Source organism: Podarcis cretensis, assembly GCF_951804945.1.
Source record: "Podarcis cretensis genome assembly, chromosome: 16".
Classification (NCBI taxonomy): domain Eukaryota; kingdom Metazoa; phylum Chordata; class Lepidosauria; order Squamata; family Lacertidae; genus Podarcis; species Podarcis cretensis.
The window spans coordinates 39,993,481-40,011,135 of NC_137186.1; the positions used below are offsets into that span (position 1 = coordinate 39,993,481).

The 17,655-nt window shown below is 43.8% G+C and overlaps 1 protein-coding gene across 3 annotated transcripts; it reads right to left on the reverse strand.

The window, feature by feature from the left end:
- Positions 1-827: 827 nt before the first annotated feature.
- TCTN2 (tectonic family member 2) lies at positions 828-16,086 on the reverse strand. 3 transcript variants are annotated; one of them, XM_079956691.1, is made up of 18 exons: positions 15,975-16,086; positions 14,382-14,486; positions 14,111-14,184; positions 12,857-13,061; positions 12,286-12,386; positions 11,361-11,557; positions 9,744-9,867; positions 9,062-9,194; positions 7,838-7,903; positions 7,631-7,735; positions 6,320-6,397; positions 5,945-6,025; positions 4,428-4,539; positions 3,801-3,904; positions 2,985-3,141; positions 2,311-2,436; positions 1,520-1,608; positions 828-1,089 (listed from the first exon to the last, which is right to left on the reverse strand). In XM_079956691.1, the coding sequence occupies exons 2-18, from the start codon at positions 14,461-14,463 to the stop codon at positions 974-976; spliced, it is 1,950 nt and encodes a 649-aa protein (XP_079812817.1). In that variant the 5' UTR covers positions 14,464-14,486; positions 15,975-16,086; the 3' UTR covers positions 828-973. The 3 variants fall into 3 exon arrangements, with proteins under 3 accessions (XP_079812817.1, XP_079812816.1, XP_079812815.1); XM_079956690.1 differs by lacking the exon at positions 15,975-16,086 and adding an exon at positions 15,693-15,874; XM_079956689.1 differs by lacking the exon at positions 15,975-16,086 and adding an exon at positions 15,224-15,637.
- Between the last annotated feature and the right edge of the window lie 1,569 nt (positions 16,087-17,655).

A 17,655-nucleotide genomic window follows, 5' to 3' on the forward strand; every position in this document is an offset into this window, starting at 1 on the left:
CAAGTCCAGCCCCTGCAGGAATCTTTTGCTCTATGTGGAGCTCAAAGGACGGCCCTGAGATTAAGGGTCTCGTGCTCTACTCAATGAGCTATACGGATTGATCTAAATAGCAAACACCAATTATTATTTTAAAAAAAATTTACAGTGGTGTAAAATAAAGGGTGTAGGAAATGAAATGATTGTTGCCTTTTCATTGTTTAAGGATGTTTTGTTAAGACTTTTGATTCAACACACTTATTTCAATATACAGTTGTACCTTGGTTTTCGAACTTAATCCGTTCCAGAAGTCCGTTCTTAAACCAAAGCGTTCTTAAACCAAGACGTGCTTTCCCATAGCAGCAGGGGATTCAGTTTACAAATGGAACACACTCAACAGGAAGCGAAATATGTTCTGCATGCAAGGCAAAGTTCACAAAGCCACAACCCAACTCCCAAGCTGTAATATTTGGATAATGTAGACTGCACTGGAAAAGCAATAAAATACAATGAGAGTGCAAGCCTCTTCAGGTTTACTTAGTTTGGACGTAGCCTCGGCGCTCGGGATCCAAATGCAGTGTTTTATTTAGTGGTGTACACAGGCTGATTCCAAATTTTAAAAATACAGATCCTATTAGCTTCCTTTTAAATCTGAATTAGATGGATTGTTTGTTTCACCTACAAAGAGCTCAAGGGTGGGATGCATGGTTCCCTTTCTCCCCACTTTCTCCTCACAACAACCTTGTAAGGTAGGTTAGGCCAAGTGACAGCGACTGGCTCAAGGCTACCCAGAAAACTTCAAAGTCCAGCGGGGATTCTTATTTCAATTTCACAAACTCACAACACTGCTGTCATTTTGCAAATACTTTTATCTTTTTATTTTTTGCCCTTAGAAAAATATACATTTTTTAAAAAGTCTCTTTCCATCCAGTGCCACATATTAAAAGTACAGAAAAGCATTAACAAAATGCTGGCTTTATTCTGGGTAACTGAGGATTCATCTCTTATTCCATGCTCTGTGGATTCTCCTCCAAGGATCACTCAGGACAGCTGCAACTAGTATGAAAAATACCAGCATCAAGCCTTTGGCAAGTGTCTGAGAGTACGGTTCTCCTGAAAGACAGTTCGAAACAGTAATTAGCTGTAGTAATAACACATGACATGGTAGCTGATTTGTGTCTTGAGTCCTGTCATTCCAAAGCCAGAACCACCGCCGTAAAAGCCCTACGTGATGTCACATTTGAACCTCTCACAATGAGATTCACCTGACTGCAAATATAGCACGGACTGATACTGAGCAAGGAAGTTCCTGTAATTAGTACATATCCCCATCTAGAACACCTACAAATTATTTAGTTGTAAGCTGTAAGGGATATGTAACCTCCTAAGATTCCAGTTCCCATCAGCCCCAGCCAGAGTGGCCAAAGTGAGGCATGATGGGGAACTGGAGTCCAGCAACACCTTAACAAGGCTCGGCACCCTTGTGTAAATAACCCATCTGAATGCTTGTCAAGAAACCACCAGGTTCCCTCTATCTTTTTACCAGTGTAGTAGCGTGTCAAGGGATAAAGAAGTTCTGGCCAGCAAACATCATTCCTCTTGCAGTCATATTCTGTGTAGTTAATCTGAAATCTGCAAAACAGTTTAAAATAAAGTCGTATTACAGTCAGATGGATGTTGTTGTTTTATTAGATTTGTAAATTTTTCCTGATGCTGGGGAATGCTACCTGTTGTTAATAGACAGTGGGGAGGGGGGCAGTGTATGTGTGTGTGTGATAGATCCTTATTGTGTGATCAACACAATCAGGACCAGCAGGACACAGCTGACTTACCATGGTAAGCATGGGGGGGGGGAGCAGCAATGGTGTTTACTTGTTCCAATTCTGTGTTATACTATGCCCCCATGGCAGCCATATTGTTATGTCACAGCCCACTGCAGCTATTTTGTGACTGGTGCCCACAACACTTCCACATAATTCAAAATGTGCTCTCTGTTCCAAAAAGGTTGGTGACCCCGGTCCAATGCATACACTGTGCCAAGCTACTCAGGTATCAAAATGACTACCCCTTTTTTCTATTAAGCCAAATTCAATGTTTAACTGATGCTATTATTATTACTATTATGATTTATATACCTGGGGATCTCAGGGTGGTTCACAGAATAAAATCAAGATATAAAACCACAAAATAAATAATAAAAATAAAAACAACCACCCAATAGCCCCCCCCCAAAAAAACCCCACATTTTAAAAGGACACAGGATGTAAATCAGATAAACCATAGATATTAACACATCTAATAGAATTACAGTAACATAGCATCCAAGACGGTTACCTTGTCATTGGAACAGGGGGTTGTGCTGGTATTTTAATAAACTGCACTGCAGCAGAGATAGAAAGAGAGCTGGCTTTATCTTCACAGGCAATTGGACACTGAACTTGCCAGGTTACTGTTGAAATACTAAATATGAAGAGAAAATCTATATTACAAAACCTCAAGCAACAACACTACAATATTAGGCTGCATACTGTTATAGCAGCTTTGATTTTGTCAATATCCTTACATAAGGTGACCAGTTAGATCTGCTTTAAAGGACAAAGGTCAATCTTACACTTGCATTTCACTTCAACTGCCTACTTTCTTGTAATGATTTTGAACATTAGATGGGAGCATTGTAATCAGTTAGGCTCACATTTAAAAGGTAGCAATCTTAATATCCTTTGCCTTCATCTAGATGAGCAGGTAGTGAATTTATTGAATTGAATAAATAACTGTAAGTTACAGTATTCCCAGGGCTCAAGTGTCTAGCATAACACATTGCATTGCCCCTCTTCTAGCAGAAAATGGAGATTGGTACAATACAAATCTACTTAATTTGCATAATGTATTTTTATTGACCCAAGACTCTTCTCACCCAGTGCAGAGTACAACACAATGGATAAAACCATTGTAAATTTGTGAAAAAAAAGAAAGCAGTTCTGCCGAACATAGCTAGTTTTCTTACGTACCTGACCTGTACCCCAACTATCTCCTGCTGTGGAATCCCTTCTACTGCTCCAACATCAGCAGTGATAATTTGAATATTCAAGTGGGTAGGAATATCAAGGCAAATCCCTTTCAAATCTCCAAAACTTGCATTTGTATCTGCACCAAACGTATCTAAATCTGTTAATGGGGGGAAACATTGTTCTGAGAACTATTGAACAGTGTTGAACAGCTTATCTTTTTCTTTCAAGGTAACAAGGAAAAAGGGGCAATGTTGTTGTTTTCATTTTTTTAAGGGGCAGGGCTAATTGAACACAATGAGATGACCTGCTGAGTAAATATGCAGAGGACAGAATAATTAATCATGCTTTCCAGAAAACAGAGCAACCCTATACTCTTAAATACATGGAGATACTATTTTCTTACATCTACATCCTGCCTGTCTTCCAAGACAGCACACGCACAGTTCGTAGGCAACTACCCATCCAGTTTCTGATCAGACCCAGACCTGCTTAGATTCTGCAAGGAGGTGACCTCATGTGTCTTCAGACTTTAACCTGGGACCACATGACACCACTGCATCCGATGGCCCCTCAATCAGTATAACAATTATTCTGTAATTTCATTTGTTTTAAAATATCAAAATTCAACTGCACAACTTTGAATCTAATATGGAAAAAATAGTCATGCTTTGTGGTGTTTAAAATGTTACTATCTCAAAATGTTTATACATGTGGTTATGCCATATGCTATTAAATTAATTTTTTAATGGGAATGACTTACTTTAACTAAATGAAAACTCAGCAATTGACTCAATGCTAGTGAATGTTGGTACTCACAAATAATTTCCACCCAATCATCTGGAGCGCTAGTAGAGGAGTTCCCTCTCTTTCCGACATGAGTAGCTTGCACCAACGAATTAAGTCTTTTGGTAACATTCTCCCTGCAATAATGGAAGTTGGAACATAACAATTATCCACACTTGAAAATAAATTATTCAGGGTAGCAGAAACCAATACAGCTTTGTTGATGAAAACATTGCTCTCCTTTAATGTCCTGGGATTTTTGTTTAGCCAAAGTGTGCTTTGTTTTATCGTCCAAACCAAGTCCCACAAGCTAACCATAGTCTGTTTTCTGGCAACAAACTTCAATTTGAAACCATGATTTGTTGATGGCTTATTTTAACTACACAACAGCCCTATTTAACCATGGTTTGGTTGTCCAATGCACACTAAAGGCACAAAGCAAAACCAGCATGAAATCAAAACACACTTTAGAGAAACAAGCTTGGATACTCATCTCTTTGATAATTCACAGTTTGCTGAACAAACCATGGTTAAAAGAAACCATGGCTAAGTGTTATGTTCAAATGTAACCAATGATAGAATTTCAATGTGAGATTAAAACTCCCTCATCACTTCAGACTTTCCACAAGTAGAAAAAGGGAAGAAAACACTCCATCTCACCTCAACTGATTGCAGTCGTCCTTAAGATCAACTTCTAAAATGCATCCAGAGATTGAATTTAATCCGAACAAAATTGGTGTGAGACCTGCCGATGCACACAAGCCTCTGCCATCTATGTAACAGAAGTATTTGCTTGAGAAAACCTCATATTTTTTTCAGGTTCTTGCTTACAGTTTTATGTAATATAATTTTTAAACAAAAATTACTAAGGTGCACAATAAAATAATAATGTTGAGATCTTACTGAGTTCACCTTTTAACATCCATTAGAAACAGAGATGTTTTAATTCAATCCAAGCTGAAGTGACTGAGCTGTCACAGAGCACTTCTACACAGGACCAAGACTATAACGCTGTTTCAGGAAAGCATTTTAAATGGCAGATCTCAGTATTTCCCTTCTGAAGCATTTCAAAGGAAAGTGGTATGATATCAGAAGCAAAAGCGGACAAGCCAACTAAGGCTTTAGGTAGAAACAGTGTCTAATTATCTCTGTATCTGCCATAGATCAGATAAATACATATTAATAGTTAGTTTTACAGTATATTTCGAATCAACAAAACACATATCAACTCCAATTAAAGGTACAGTGGTGCCTCGCAAGACGAAAAGAATCCGTTCTGCGATTCTCTTCGTCTAGCGGTTTTTTCGTCTTGCGAAGCAAGCCCATTGACGGATTAGCGGATTAGCGCTATTAGCGGTTTAGCGGCTTTTAGCGGCTTTTAGCGGCTTAGCGGATAAGCGGCTTAGCGGCTTAGAAAAAGGGGGGGGAAGGGAAAAAAGTCGGAAAAACTCGCAAGACATTTTGTCTTGCGAAGCAAGCCCATAGGGAAATTCGTTTTGCGAAGCGCCTCCAAAACGGAAAACCCTTTCGTCTAGCAGGTTTTTCGTTTTGCGAGGCATTCGTCTTGCGGGGCACCACTGTAAAGGTAAAGGTACCCCTGCCCGTATGGGCCAGTCTTGACAGACTCTAGGGTTGTGCGCTCATCTTACTCTATAGGCTGGGAGCCAGCGCTGTCCGCAGACACTTCCGGGTCGCGTGGCCAGCGTGACAAGCTGCATCTGGCGAGCCAGCGCAGCACACGGAAACACCATTTACCTTCCTGCTAGTAAGCGGTCCCTATTTATCTACTTGCACCCGGGGGTGCTTTCGAACTGCTAGGTTGGCAGGCGCTGGGACTGAGCAATAGGAGCGCACCCCGCCGCGGGGATTCGAACCGCCGACCTGACGATTGGCAAGTCCTAGGCACTGAGGTTTTACCCACAGCGCCACCCGCGTCCCTTCAACTCCAATTACACTGTTATAATAATAATAAACAAATTTATTTATTTATTTATTTATCTATTTATTATTTCATTATTTATACCCCGCCCAACTGGCTGGGTTTCCCCAGCCACTCTGGGCAGCTTACCTTAACCAAACAGTATAGAAGACTGAAATTAGTGTTAGGGTGATAAACCTAATTCTGAAATGTTCATTTGTATCACGGTTCTATAACACTCCATATCAAAATGTAGTACCAGGCTTCCAAAGTTGCAAAATGGTGACAGCATCGGAAGAATTCAGATTTGCTGCTCTAATCAGTTTGCCAGTTTGATAACCTATACAGAAAGAGATGGTTTTGTGTGAAGTTTTATAGATGTTAATCATTGTTGACAAGCAATACTGTCAAATAACTGTGTTATAGTGCATTCTTAGCCATGTCTGCTCAGAAGTAAATTTTATTGAATTTAATGCTTAAACCCAGGTGAGGGGTTGGGATTGCAACCTTAAGTCTTCCTAGAGTTAACACCCAAAGCATCAGGTTTTGACATTTTCACTCCCCACATACATCATTACAAATATGTTGCATTTTCTCTGGCGAGCATATAAACACCACCAATGAGGCTTTTCACCTGGATTCCCAGACAATTCTTCTCTGCTTGTAGTGTTTACACTCACAAAGTTGACTGTGAATTTCTGTGTCAGTATCTCTGAAAAAGGAAAAGGATACACAATAAATGCTAATGAAAAGGAGGAAACCACTTTGTTGAACCTTTAATTCAGCAATTATCATACAAATCATAACCTAAATTTTGATAATTAATACAATACTGCATCCTTTAAAACCCACTGATATTTCTCTGCTTATATATAGATCATTTCAAAGCTGAATAGATCTTTTCGTGATTTCTATACACCACTGCAGAGGGCAAGATGTGCACTTTTCTGGATACACAGCATATATGGTGGCTACAGGGCAACCCTTTAGTACAGTGGTGCCCCGCAAGACGAACGCCTTCCAAGACGGAAAACCCGCTAGACGAAAGGGTTTTCAGTTTTGGAGGCGCTTCGCAAAACGAATTTCCCTATGGGCTTGCTTCGCAAGACGAAAATGTCTTGCGAGTTCCTGCGGGGTTTTTTCCCTTTTTCCCCCCTTTTCCTAAGCCCTAAGCCACTTATCAGCTGATCCGCTAAAAGCCGCTAAACGCACTAATCCGCTAAGCTGTCAATGGGCTTGCTTCGCAAGACAAAAAAACCGCTATACGAAGAGCCTCACGGAACGGATTAATTTCGTCTTGCGAGACACCACTGTATTTGTAGCTACAGGAGAAGAACCTCAAGATATGATACAACCAGCACAAAGGATGTCCTGCTCTTTTTTGCTTGGTTTTTCTTTCAATGGGGCATATATAGCAGATGTCAACAAATGTCAAATCCAGTGAACTTCTTTTGTTGCACAGAGCTAGAGGTCTGTGAAAGCTCTCCTGAGAGGTCTTTTGCCTCACAGCATGCATGACTGGAGTTGATGGAGGCTCCACCTACTGAAATAGACCAAGCATGAAGTCATTTCCATTCTCCTGCCTCTGAAGCAAGTGGGAGAAGTTACCCAGACCTGGATACAGCAAGTATTTGGCACGTTCAGAAAGGGTGGTGGGCTTGAGGCAACCCAGTACTTGAACAGAGGCAGCAAAAAGAAAGGTTGTTCCCCTCCTCACTCTATTTGAACAGCAGACCCGCATTCAATATCACCAGTTCTCCTTGGGTTTAAAAACAGTATGCCATGGGGCTCAGGATTTGCTGGCCCCATCTTACCAGCCACCGAGCTGAAAATTCTCTTTCATGTCACACTCCAATAATGTCTCAAGATTATGCCATATAAACAACAAGGATTGGGAGCGGGTGAGAAACTGAGCAAGGAATGCAAAAAAGAAATATGACGGTACCTTCTGGACATACTGCTCCAGAAACGACGGTGACTTTTATTTCTATTATTCTCTTGCCTTCCCATACGACTGTATAATCTTCTCCAAAGGTCACATTTCTGCATTCTGAACACAAAAAACAATTTGTATGAAATCCAAATTTCATTGTAATTTAAAGAAAGCTCTAGGGATCTGGTGATTTAGAGAGAGAGTTGAACACAGACTTACCTCTGCCAGTGCAGCTACCTACATCAGTGTCTTTCCTCTCATGGGTCACCTGTGGCTTGATGCTGTCTGGCAAGAAAACAAACAGATTATTGAGTGCAACAAGTCTGAAAAACAACCTGCAACAAAGCAGATTGTAATTGCAGAAAGGGGGATCCCAGATGCAGAATAAGACATACAGACGGTTTTCTAGAGCATAACTTGCACAGGAGGAAAGATTATGATTTATTTATAGACGTATTCATATATCTCCCACTCGTAAAATATCAAGGTATTGCACTACATAAAATAATGCAAAACAATGCAAAATATGACTGGCTCATCTAAAAAAGAAAATTGAACTGAACAGGCCAGTCAGCATAAAAATGATGATGGATATGCAGCTTGAATAGCAGGATTCCTGAACCTAGCAACCAGTTGGTTGGGGAGGAGGCACTTGCAGTTCTTTCTTCTTTTCAACCGATGACTTGACACTATCAGTCCCAGTAGTGCCCTTTGTTGTCAGGGCATGGTCTGAAAGCAGCGAATGCAGCATTCTTGTTGAAGCTAAGCAGGTCTTCAGGTTGTGGTCAGTACCCAGACAGGAAATTATCTAGGACCTATAGGCACACTACCTTGAGTTCGACCTACATGTATGTATATATTGTTGGTGGATCAGTGTTTGCAAGCTCACAGTACGATTTGGGAGAAGAGCCAGGTCAAATTATACAGTGGTGCCCCGCAAGACGAACACCTCGCAAGACGGAAAACCCTCTAGACGAAAGGGTTTTCCATTTTGGAGGCGCTTCGCAAAACGAATTTCCCTATGGGCTTGCTTCGCAAGACGAAAATGTCTTGCGAGTTCCTGCGGGGTTTTTTCCCTTTTTCCCCCCTTTTCCTAAGCCCTAAGCCGCTTATCAGCTGATCTGCTGATAAGCCGCTTATCAGCTGATCTGCTAAAAGCCGCTAAACCGCTAATAGCGCTAATCCGCTAAACTGTCAATGGGCTTGCTTCGCAAGACGAAAAAACCGCTATACGAAGAGCCCCACGGAACGGATTAATTTCGTCTTGCGAGGCACCACTGTACCTTGCATCATTTTACTTCATTTTACTCTTAAAGATAAAGAACAGTTTAAGCCTGGCAGCCATGCCTGAAAACAATGGTCACAGGTATTAGAAAATAACACTTCAATCAACTTCATTCTGATGGAGCAAAGAGCAATCTATTATTTCTGATCCCAACGTACCTCCAGTACCGCTGTTTATTGCTATGTTAGGTGGCGTGCTCCCCACTCCATCACATGTGCTGAGACATTCGGCTTCAAAATTCTGAAGGAAGGCAACAGGGGCATTTCTTGCACATTGCCCAGCTATGAATTGCTGCATCATATAGGAAGAAAAGAGCTGAACATCAGATTTGTTTTTGTGAAATTTGTTTTCTCTCCTAAACAAGCTCAAAGCCAGCAGCAGAGAACTTTTTTTCATCTTGAGGGCCACTTCCTCAGTGGACAATTTTGGGGTGGGAGCTGCATTCCAGTGGTGGGTGCAGTCAGAGGCAAAACTGAGCAGGGCTAGAAGCAAAAGCAGGAGCAGCAGTGGGTTTGGCTCTGATCTTTGTACAGTAGGTCATACTGTAGTCCAGCCACACAAAAGACAGCCTCTACATCCCGTGTTTCTTCATCCAGGCAAGCAAGAGTTCAAAGATAAATTCCAGCCAGGCAAAAGCACATGAAGGGGATACACAGCAGGGGGCAGCAGATGTTTTGGAAGGAGGGGCGTGACCTAGGGAGGCTCCCAAACGCCTGATTTAGGAGCTTGGTGGGTGCCATTTATCCCATGAGCCAGAGGTCCCTCACACTGCTCTAAGCAAACACAAAAAGAGCCAAGGTGGGGGTGGGGGTGTCACTCACTCAAGCAGGCTGTCATTACCTGAGGAACTGTAAAATACCCATTCTGAACAGTCATAACTGGGTCTCCTTGTCTGTAACCACTGGAAAGTTTTCCTGGGATGGTTTGTAATGGTACTTTAAATGAAGAAACTCGGGGTGAAGAACTGCAAAAAAACATTTTTTAAAAAAACAACAACCCACATTTGCATACTATTAAAGCCTTCAGTTTCTACAGAATCACAGCATTATGCTTGGTGAGTGGAGACAGAGCTTTTCTTTCTCTCTTATAATTCTCAAACTCAGGATCCCTCAATGAAACTGATCAGAAGATTCAGGGCTGATAAAAAGAAGTATTCCTTCAGAAGTACATACTGTACTTCAGTCATCAAACACATTGCCACATGATGTTATGATAGCCTCTAGCTCAGATGGCCGAGTAGCTAGTCAGACTAGCGGCCACTGATAGATCAAAAGTAACATTCGTGTAAAACAGCAGAATGCCACTCGGTATCAGCTTGAGGGGAAGAACAACGGAAGAGGACTGCTTCCTCCATACTCTGCTTGGCTGCCATTGGAGCCAGGATGCTGGACTAGCTGCCAAGCCTTTGGTCCAATCCAACAGCCAGGCTCTTCTGATGTTTGTAGCGGTAGCAAGATCTGCTCAGCACATGAACTAAGAGGGAGCAGTGGGTAATAGCTTGAAGATCTCTGCAGCTGGTTCTCTCCCTCCTCCCAAATATGTTTTATTATCCTGTCTGTGGCAACAGGAAACAAGAGAATGTACAGCCTGTGCGAGAAAATTAAAAATAAAGCATGGGGCCCAGAGAAAGAGAACCGCTGGGATGGAGAACCTGGAGCTCTCCAGGTGTTGTTAGACCGACTCACATCAGCCCCAGCTTGCATGGTCAGTGCTCAGGATAATGAGTTTCTGCCCAAAAAACAACCAAAGAGCTGCAGATTCCCTACTCTGTCCTACAGCATTTCTGAAGCTTCATTGGTGGGGACCTGAGCAAAAACCAGGACAGGGAGGAAGAGCTCTGTACCAGCCTTTGTCAACCTGGGACCCTCCAAACGTTTTGGACTATGATTCCCATTAGCCTCAGCCAGCACAGCTGTGCTGGTTGCAACTGTTTGGTGCTTTTAAGGTGTTTTGGTCTACAGCACCTGACTGGCAAAGGCTGCCCTGATTGACAGCAAATATATTTGATATGGCAGGAACCTACAGTAATGCTGGTTGTTTGAAACATAGCTATTTGCGATGGCATTCCCTAAGTACTGCCTTTCAGTAGTGGCTCTATTGGAAATTCTGGGTATCTGTGATATCTGTGCTTTTAGTAACTTACTGTTTTATTGCATTGATTTTATTCTATAAAGTGCCTTACTTATTTTACAATGAAAGGTGATATATAAATGTCTTAATAAATAAGTTTTATGAGAATGAAAGGTTCATAAAGTGCTCATTGTTTCTTTTAAAAATATTATTGGATGACGGAATTGGTGGGAAGAGGTAATTCCACTGCCGGAAACATACTAAAAAGAGAAAATTAACAAAACTGTGCAATCACAAGAGGTGGAGAGAAACTGTGTCACTTGCATGCACTTAGTTAGGGACTATCTCACAGGAATGCACATATCCCAGATAAGTCTCCATACTTACACAGCCCCATGATAGAAATAACCCCGGAAAGGTGTGTTGTTAATGGAAGACTGCACACATAGGAAGGGAAACCAGTCAGGGGCATTGTTCCCCGTCGGAACAGAGCACAATTGGTCAAAAGGTGGACTGACATCCCCACCAAATATTCCTTTAAAACATGACCCATTGAACAGTTGCTTCATCTCTGAGGTGCATTCCTAGAAAAAGGAAAAGGGGAAAAAAGGGTTCTACTTTTTGCCAAACTAAAAAGACGTGGTACAATAAAGCACAAGCTTTGGGGAGTGACTGTAGCTCAGTGGTAGAGCACATGCCCTGCATGCAGAAGGTCCCAGATTCATCAATCCCTGGCACATCCAGTTAAAACAGGTGTGGGGAACTACACACTGAACTACAGCTCCCAGCAGCCTCACCAAGAATGTTGAATGGCAAGGATGATGGGAGTCATAGCACAGCAACATCCAGAGGTCCAAAGGTTCCCCACACCTGAGTTAAACGGATCACAGGTAGCAAGTGGGCGAAAGACAACACCTAAAACCCGGAAGATCCACTCCAGTCAGAGCAGAAAATACTGGGCTAGATGGACAAAGAGACTTGCATCTTACATGCACTTACATGGTCAAAGTGCATCTTACATGCACTTTTTAAGAAAGAAAAGGTAAGCAGGGCAGACACTGCGGAGGCGACCCCTGCTGTTTATCAACCCCAGGAGCCATCAGCCACATTTTTTCATATATTTCTCTTCTTATTAAATTAGTTCAACTTCTGAAGACCAGAAGTTACAACCATTGTTGGTTTATTGTGTCATAGTGCTAAATATAAAGTACATAAAGTTCTCTGGCAAATAATATTGCAGGCATTTTTGTAGATTTTCCCTAAGAATGCTTACAATGAAGAAAGTTTTCAAATTTAAATGTAGAAATAGTACCAAATCACAGCAGCAACGGATATCACAGGCTCCTGCAGTGAGATTGCAAGGACAAGATCCCAGTGGCTGAAACACTTGATTGGGGATCACTGTTGTACTATCTATTTAAAAAAGGAGAAAAATAACTTCAGCTCTGAAACTTAAGGCGCTCCTCCCCACCCCACAGCTGTTATCTAGTGGCAGCCGGTCCATCTGACTGCAGTGGAAAAAACATGGGGAGCAGGGACACTCCACTGGTTCTGCTGGGAAATCAACCGCATTTGAATCTTAATAATAATTTTAATTATTTGTACCCTGCCCGTCTGACTGGGTTTCCCCAGCCTGCCTCTCCCTGAACTTTTAGATATATACACACACAGAGAGAGAGGCAAATATGGCGCAGGGTGGAGAAAGTTCTTCCATTTTGTAGGCAAAGTTGCCTCTTCTCCATATACTTATATAGGACTTTTGAAGTCTAATGGGACAGCTGCATCAAAAGGCTGAAGCCTCAGTGAAAAAACACACAGAGTATCACAGAGAAGCAGAAAAGGAAACTCTAAAATATAACATAAAGCAACAGCGACTGAAATACCTTCTCCTTTTCCTGTCACATTTCCTGAGGACGTATTAGCATATATTTCAGCTTGGATCAACAGATGGGCCACCACCACCGAGTCTCGACAAGCCGAGACTTGCAAAGCTTCAACCAAGCAGAGGGCTTCTGTGCAGCAATTGGTCAGATTGGAAGTACACAGCTGCAGACTCCTGGTCAAAGATACCATCACTCTGGAAACATTCTGAAACACACAGTTTGATGGCAGGTAATACAGGGACGCAGGTGGCGCTGTGGGTTAAAGCCTCAGCGCCTAGGACTTGCCGATCGAAAGGTCGGCGGTTCAAATCCCTGCGGCGGGGTGCGCTCCCGCTGCTCGGTCCCAGCGCCTGCCAACCTAGCAGTTCGAAAGCACCTCCGGGTGCAGGTAGATAAATAGGGACCGCTTACCAGCGGGAAGGTAAACGGCGTTTCCGTGTGCGGCTCTGGCTCGCCAGAGCAGCGATGTCACGCTGGCCACGTGACCCGGAAGTGTCTCCGGACAGCGCTGGCCCCTGGCCTCTTAAGTGAGATGGGCGCACAACCCCAGAGTCTGTCAAGACTGGCCCGTACGGGCAGGGGTACCTTTACCTTTACCTTTTAATACATTTACTAAACATCACACAAATTTCAAACACATCTTGCTGGAAAAGTGACCTTCAACACTAGTCAGTGTATTTTCCTCTGTCAATTAAATGGGAGGGGCTGGAAGAGCAATAATTAACAAGCACCAAACAAAATGTGTTTAGTATTGCAATGCTAGTGGGAAAACACCCAATGATCAGTGATACATGTGTAAAACGACCACAGAAAGAGATATTATTTGGGATTCTGTGTGGGATTGCGTTAACTGTGCAGTTCTCATTTTAACAAGCCTTTGTGACAGGTATGTATTTTTGATGGTATTATTTTTTTTGCATCAATTTCTTATCACATTGTTGGTTTTAAATTGATTGTGCAATTTGTATTGCTTATAGTTCTTTATTGTTTTAAATTTTTTATTGTATATTGTAATTTTTTAAAAAATTGCAAACCACTCAGAAGACATAATTGGTGGAGAGTATGCAAGTGTAACAAACAAATAAAATAAATATTCGCTTATGTGAAAGGCAGGAGTCCTTTATGGCAGGCAGTAACAGTCTAATCCCATAGTTCAAAAATGCACAAAATTAGAGTCAATGGAGTACTTAAGAAGTATACAGTTAAAATATTGAACCACAATGGAAGGATGGCTTATGGGATTTTTCTACTAACCCCTTGATACGTTACATTCAAACTCCAGTCACCAGTTTTGTTTCTTCCAGTACAATCTGCAAGCGGCAACATTCCTGGAAGAGAGCAAAGAGCAATATGAATACTTTCAGATTTACTCTTCTCTCTCACTTCATCACTTTGAGAGATGGTAGAAGTAGGAAAGTTCATGTACTCAGTCCCAAGTGATCTTTGAGACAGCAAAATGGTCCCACAATTTCTATGGTATTTAAACACACCCAATTTGAAAAAAGCAGCGTCAAAGGAATCTTACCTGTTTCATTGTCTGCCACAGCAATAGTGAAAACATCTGAGGGACTGCTCACCAAAGAAGCAGTGACTACAGGCCCAGACATGTAGATAAAGGGAGGCTGAAAACCTACAAATATAATCAACATTAGCACTTGTGGAATAAAAAAAATGTTATCACTGCCTGTACTTTTGTGCATTTCAATCCCCCTGACCTCACTCTTTATAATCCCTGCACCCAATCCAGCATATAACTATAACCCCATGCATCAGCTGAAGGGGACTGCAGTGTACAAAAGGCTTATCCATAATAAATTTGTTAAGTTTTCCAAGTGACGCGATATTTTTTGTTATTATCTAGAGACAGACAATTTCCCCCTTTTAGGGATTTCATTTCAGACCCCTCTAAGTAGAAAGCTGTTTGTGATTAAGTCTTAAGAAATTTTCTTGGGCTAGTTTACAGAAATAGGGGACGCAGGTGGCGCTGTGGGTTAAAGCCTCAGCGCCTAGGGCTTGCCGATCGAAAGGTCGGCGGTTCGAATCCCTGCGGCGGGGTGCGCTCCCGCTGCTCGGTCCCAGCGCCTGCCAACCTAGCAGTTCGAAAGCACCTCCGGGTGCAAGTAGATAAATAGGGACCGCTTACCAGCGGGAAGGTAAACGGCGTTTCCGTGTGCGGCTCTGGCTCGCCAGAGCAGCGATGTCACGCTGGCCACGTGACCCGGAAGTGTCTCCGGACAGCGCTGGCCCCTGGCCTCTTAAGTGAGATGGGCGCACAACCCCAGAGTCTGTCAAGACTGGCCCGTACGGGCAGGGGTACCTTTACCTTTACCTTTTAGTTTACAGAAATACGTAATAGAACAGAGGCACCTTTTGTTTTGATGCCCTGTGGGATCCCTTTGAACTGTGGAGCACAAGGAAAAGAAACGTTGCCTGACTTGCACTGCACAAGGTCTGACATCCTGGGAGGCTGGGCAGAGGGAGGGGAAGCACTTAAAGAGTTTTGCAGGGTGACAAAAGAAAAATGACCACCTCAAGTGCCTTGTTTCCTAAGGCTTTAGGTTGTCATCTGTTTGCTCCCCAAACCCACGCGCCTCGTGAGCGGGCTCCTGTGCTTCCACAGCTGCGCGGCAGGCAGAAACAAAACAGGTGAGGCTTTTTACCCAGCGCGGCGAGGTGACGAAGTGGGGCACCGCCTGCACCTGCAAGATTTCTGCCTGTCACGCATATGCTATTGCTAGAATTTCTTAGCTGCTTCATCCTGCTCAGGGCAACTTACAACCAAGCCAACAAATGCACAGGAGAAGCGCCGAAGCGCACGTTGCCCTTTCCTACCCACCCGGATTCCCATCCTGGGCTCCAGCGCCGAAAAAAGCCAGCAGCCCCCAAAGGAGCCGCCGGGCGAGCATGGCGAGGCGAAGCCGCCGCTAAAGCGAGTCGCCGCCGCCGCCGCCGCCCCGGAAAAGGAGCAGCCGAGCCGAGGCCTCGCCAGGCGCCATTTTGCGAACGGGTCCCTCGGTTACTGGGGAAACGGCTGGGAGGAACCACCTCACGTTGCCCGGCTCTGAAGCGAGAGAAGACCCCCCAAAAAAACTCAAGCCCAGAGTGTTTCGCTACGTACATTGATTAACACGGGCTTGAGGTGGGGGAAGGCAATAAAGCAGCAAAGAGTGCAGTCTGAAGTCCCTAGTGTCAAATCTCCTTTCCTCCACCCCTCTGCGTGAATGGTATGTCCCAATATTAAGGCGCGCCTAACAACGGGACAAAATGCAGCCTTGTCGTACTCCTTTCCCAATTTTGAACCAGTCAGTTGTTCCATATCCAGTTCTAACTGTAGCTTCTTGTCCCACATAGAGATTTCTCAGGAGACAGATGAGGTGATCAGGCACTCCCATTTCTTTAAGAACTTGCCATAGTTTGCTGTGGTCGACACAGTCAAAGGCTTTTGCATAGTCAATGAAGCAGAAGTAGAAGTCTTTCTGGAACTCTCTAGCTTTCTCCATAATCCAGTGCATGTTTGCAATTTGGTCTCTGGTTCCTCTGCCTCTTCTAAATCCAGCTTGCACTTCTGGGAGTTCTCGGTCCACATACTGCTTGAGCCTGCCTTGTAGAATAGCCCTGAGTGCTCACTGGAAGGACAGATTGTGAAGCTGAGGCTCCAGTACTTTGGCCATCTCATCAGAAGAGAAGACTCCCTGGAAAAGACCCTGATGTTGGGAAAGATGGAGGGCACAAGGAGAAGGGGGCGACAGAGGACGAGATGGTTAGATAGTGTTTTCGAGGTTACCAGCATGAGTCTGACCAAGCTGCGGGGGGCAGTGGAGGACAGGAGGGCCTGGCGTTCTCTGGTCCAGGGGGTCACGAAGAGTCGGACATGACTAAACGACTAAACAACAACAACAACAACAACGGGACGCGGGTGGCGCTGTGGGTTAAACCACAGAGCCTACGACTTGCTGATCAGAAGGTTGGTGGTTCGAATCCCCGCATCAGGGTGAGCGCCCATTGCTTGGTCTGTGCTCCTGCCCACCTAGCAGTTCGAAAGCACGTCATGTGCAAGTAGATAAATAGGTACCACTCTGGTGGGAAGGTAAATGGCGTTTCCGTATGCTGCTCTGGTTCGCCAGAAGCGGCTTAGTCATGCTGGCCACATGACCTGGAAGCCGTACGCCGGCTCCCTCGGCCAATAAAGCAAGATGAGCACCGCAACCCCAGAGTCGGTCACAACTGGACCTAATGGTCAGGTTCCCTTTACCTTTTAACAATAGGTGGGGGAGATTAAGTTAAAAGCAGAGTTGGCTTGCTTTTTGGCCTGCTGCTGTGCCTGTTCCTAAAGCAACTCCTATCAGAGTTGTAGCGGCAAAGCACCGCCCACACCATGCTGTCAAAGTGCCTCATGCACCACTTGAACAGTCGGAGTATCTTGGGAGCTCTAGTATGTTGGGAACTGTAGCTCTGTGAAATCAGAGCCCCTCAAAAAAACTATAGTTCCCATGTTTGGTGGGGGAGCCACGGCTTGGAGGCTGTGCCACGGTTCCCACTTCAGAGCCCAGTGTGGCCGCCAGCATCCTGCTTAAGTGGTGGGTGGTATCTATTGGAATTGGTAGCATGGAAGGCAAGAGAGACCAACAGCAGCTGGAGAGAGACCACAAGTTCTAGGAAGGTCCGCATCCTCCTCTGAGGCGAAGGAGAAGGAAGGCTGGCTCTTCCAATTAACCACACTGGCATCTTCTTGGCAAACTTTATCAGCAGGGGGCCAGTCCACTATCCCTCAGATCTTGTGGTGGCCTGGACTATATTTT

What these genes read in the sequence shown, in the direction of transcription:
- TCTN2 (XM_079956689.1), bottom strand. Translation starts at nt 15,314, where the DNA reads ATGTCAGACCTTGTGCAGTGCAAGTCAGGCAACGTTTCTTTTCCTTGT. An exon ending in TGTGACAGGAAAAGGAGAAG is followed by an intron (nt 12,387 to 12,856) that starts GTATTTCAGTCG and finishes TTTTTTAAATAG; the next exon opens with ATAGTACAACAGTGATCCCC. An exon ending in AGAATTGTCTGGGAATCCAG is followed by an intron (nt 6,026 to 6,319) that starts GTGAAAAGCCTC and finishes CTTTCTGTATAG; the next exon opens with GTTATCAAACTGGCAAACTG.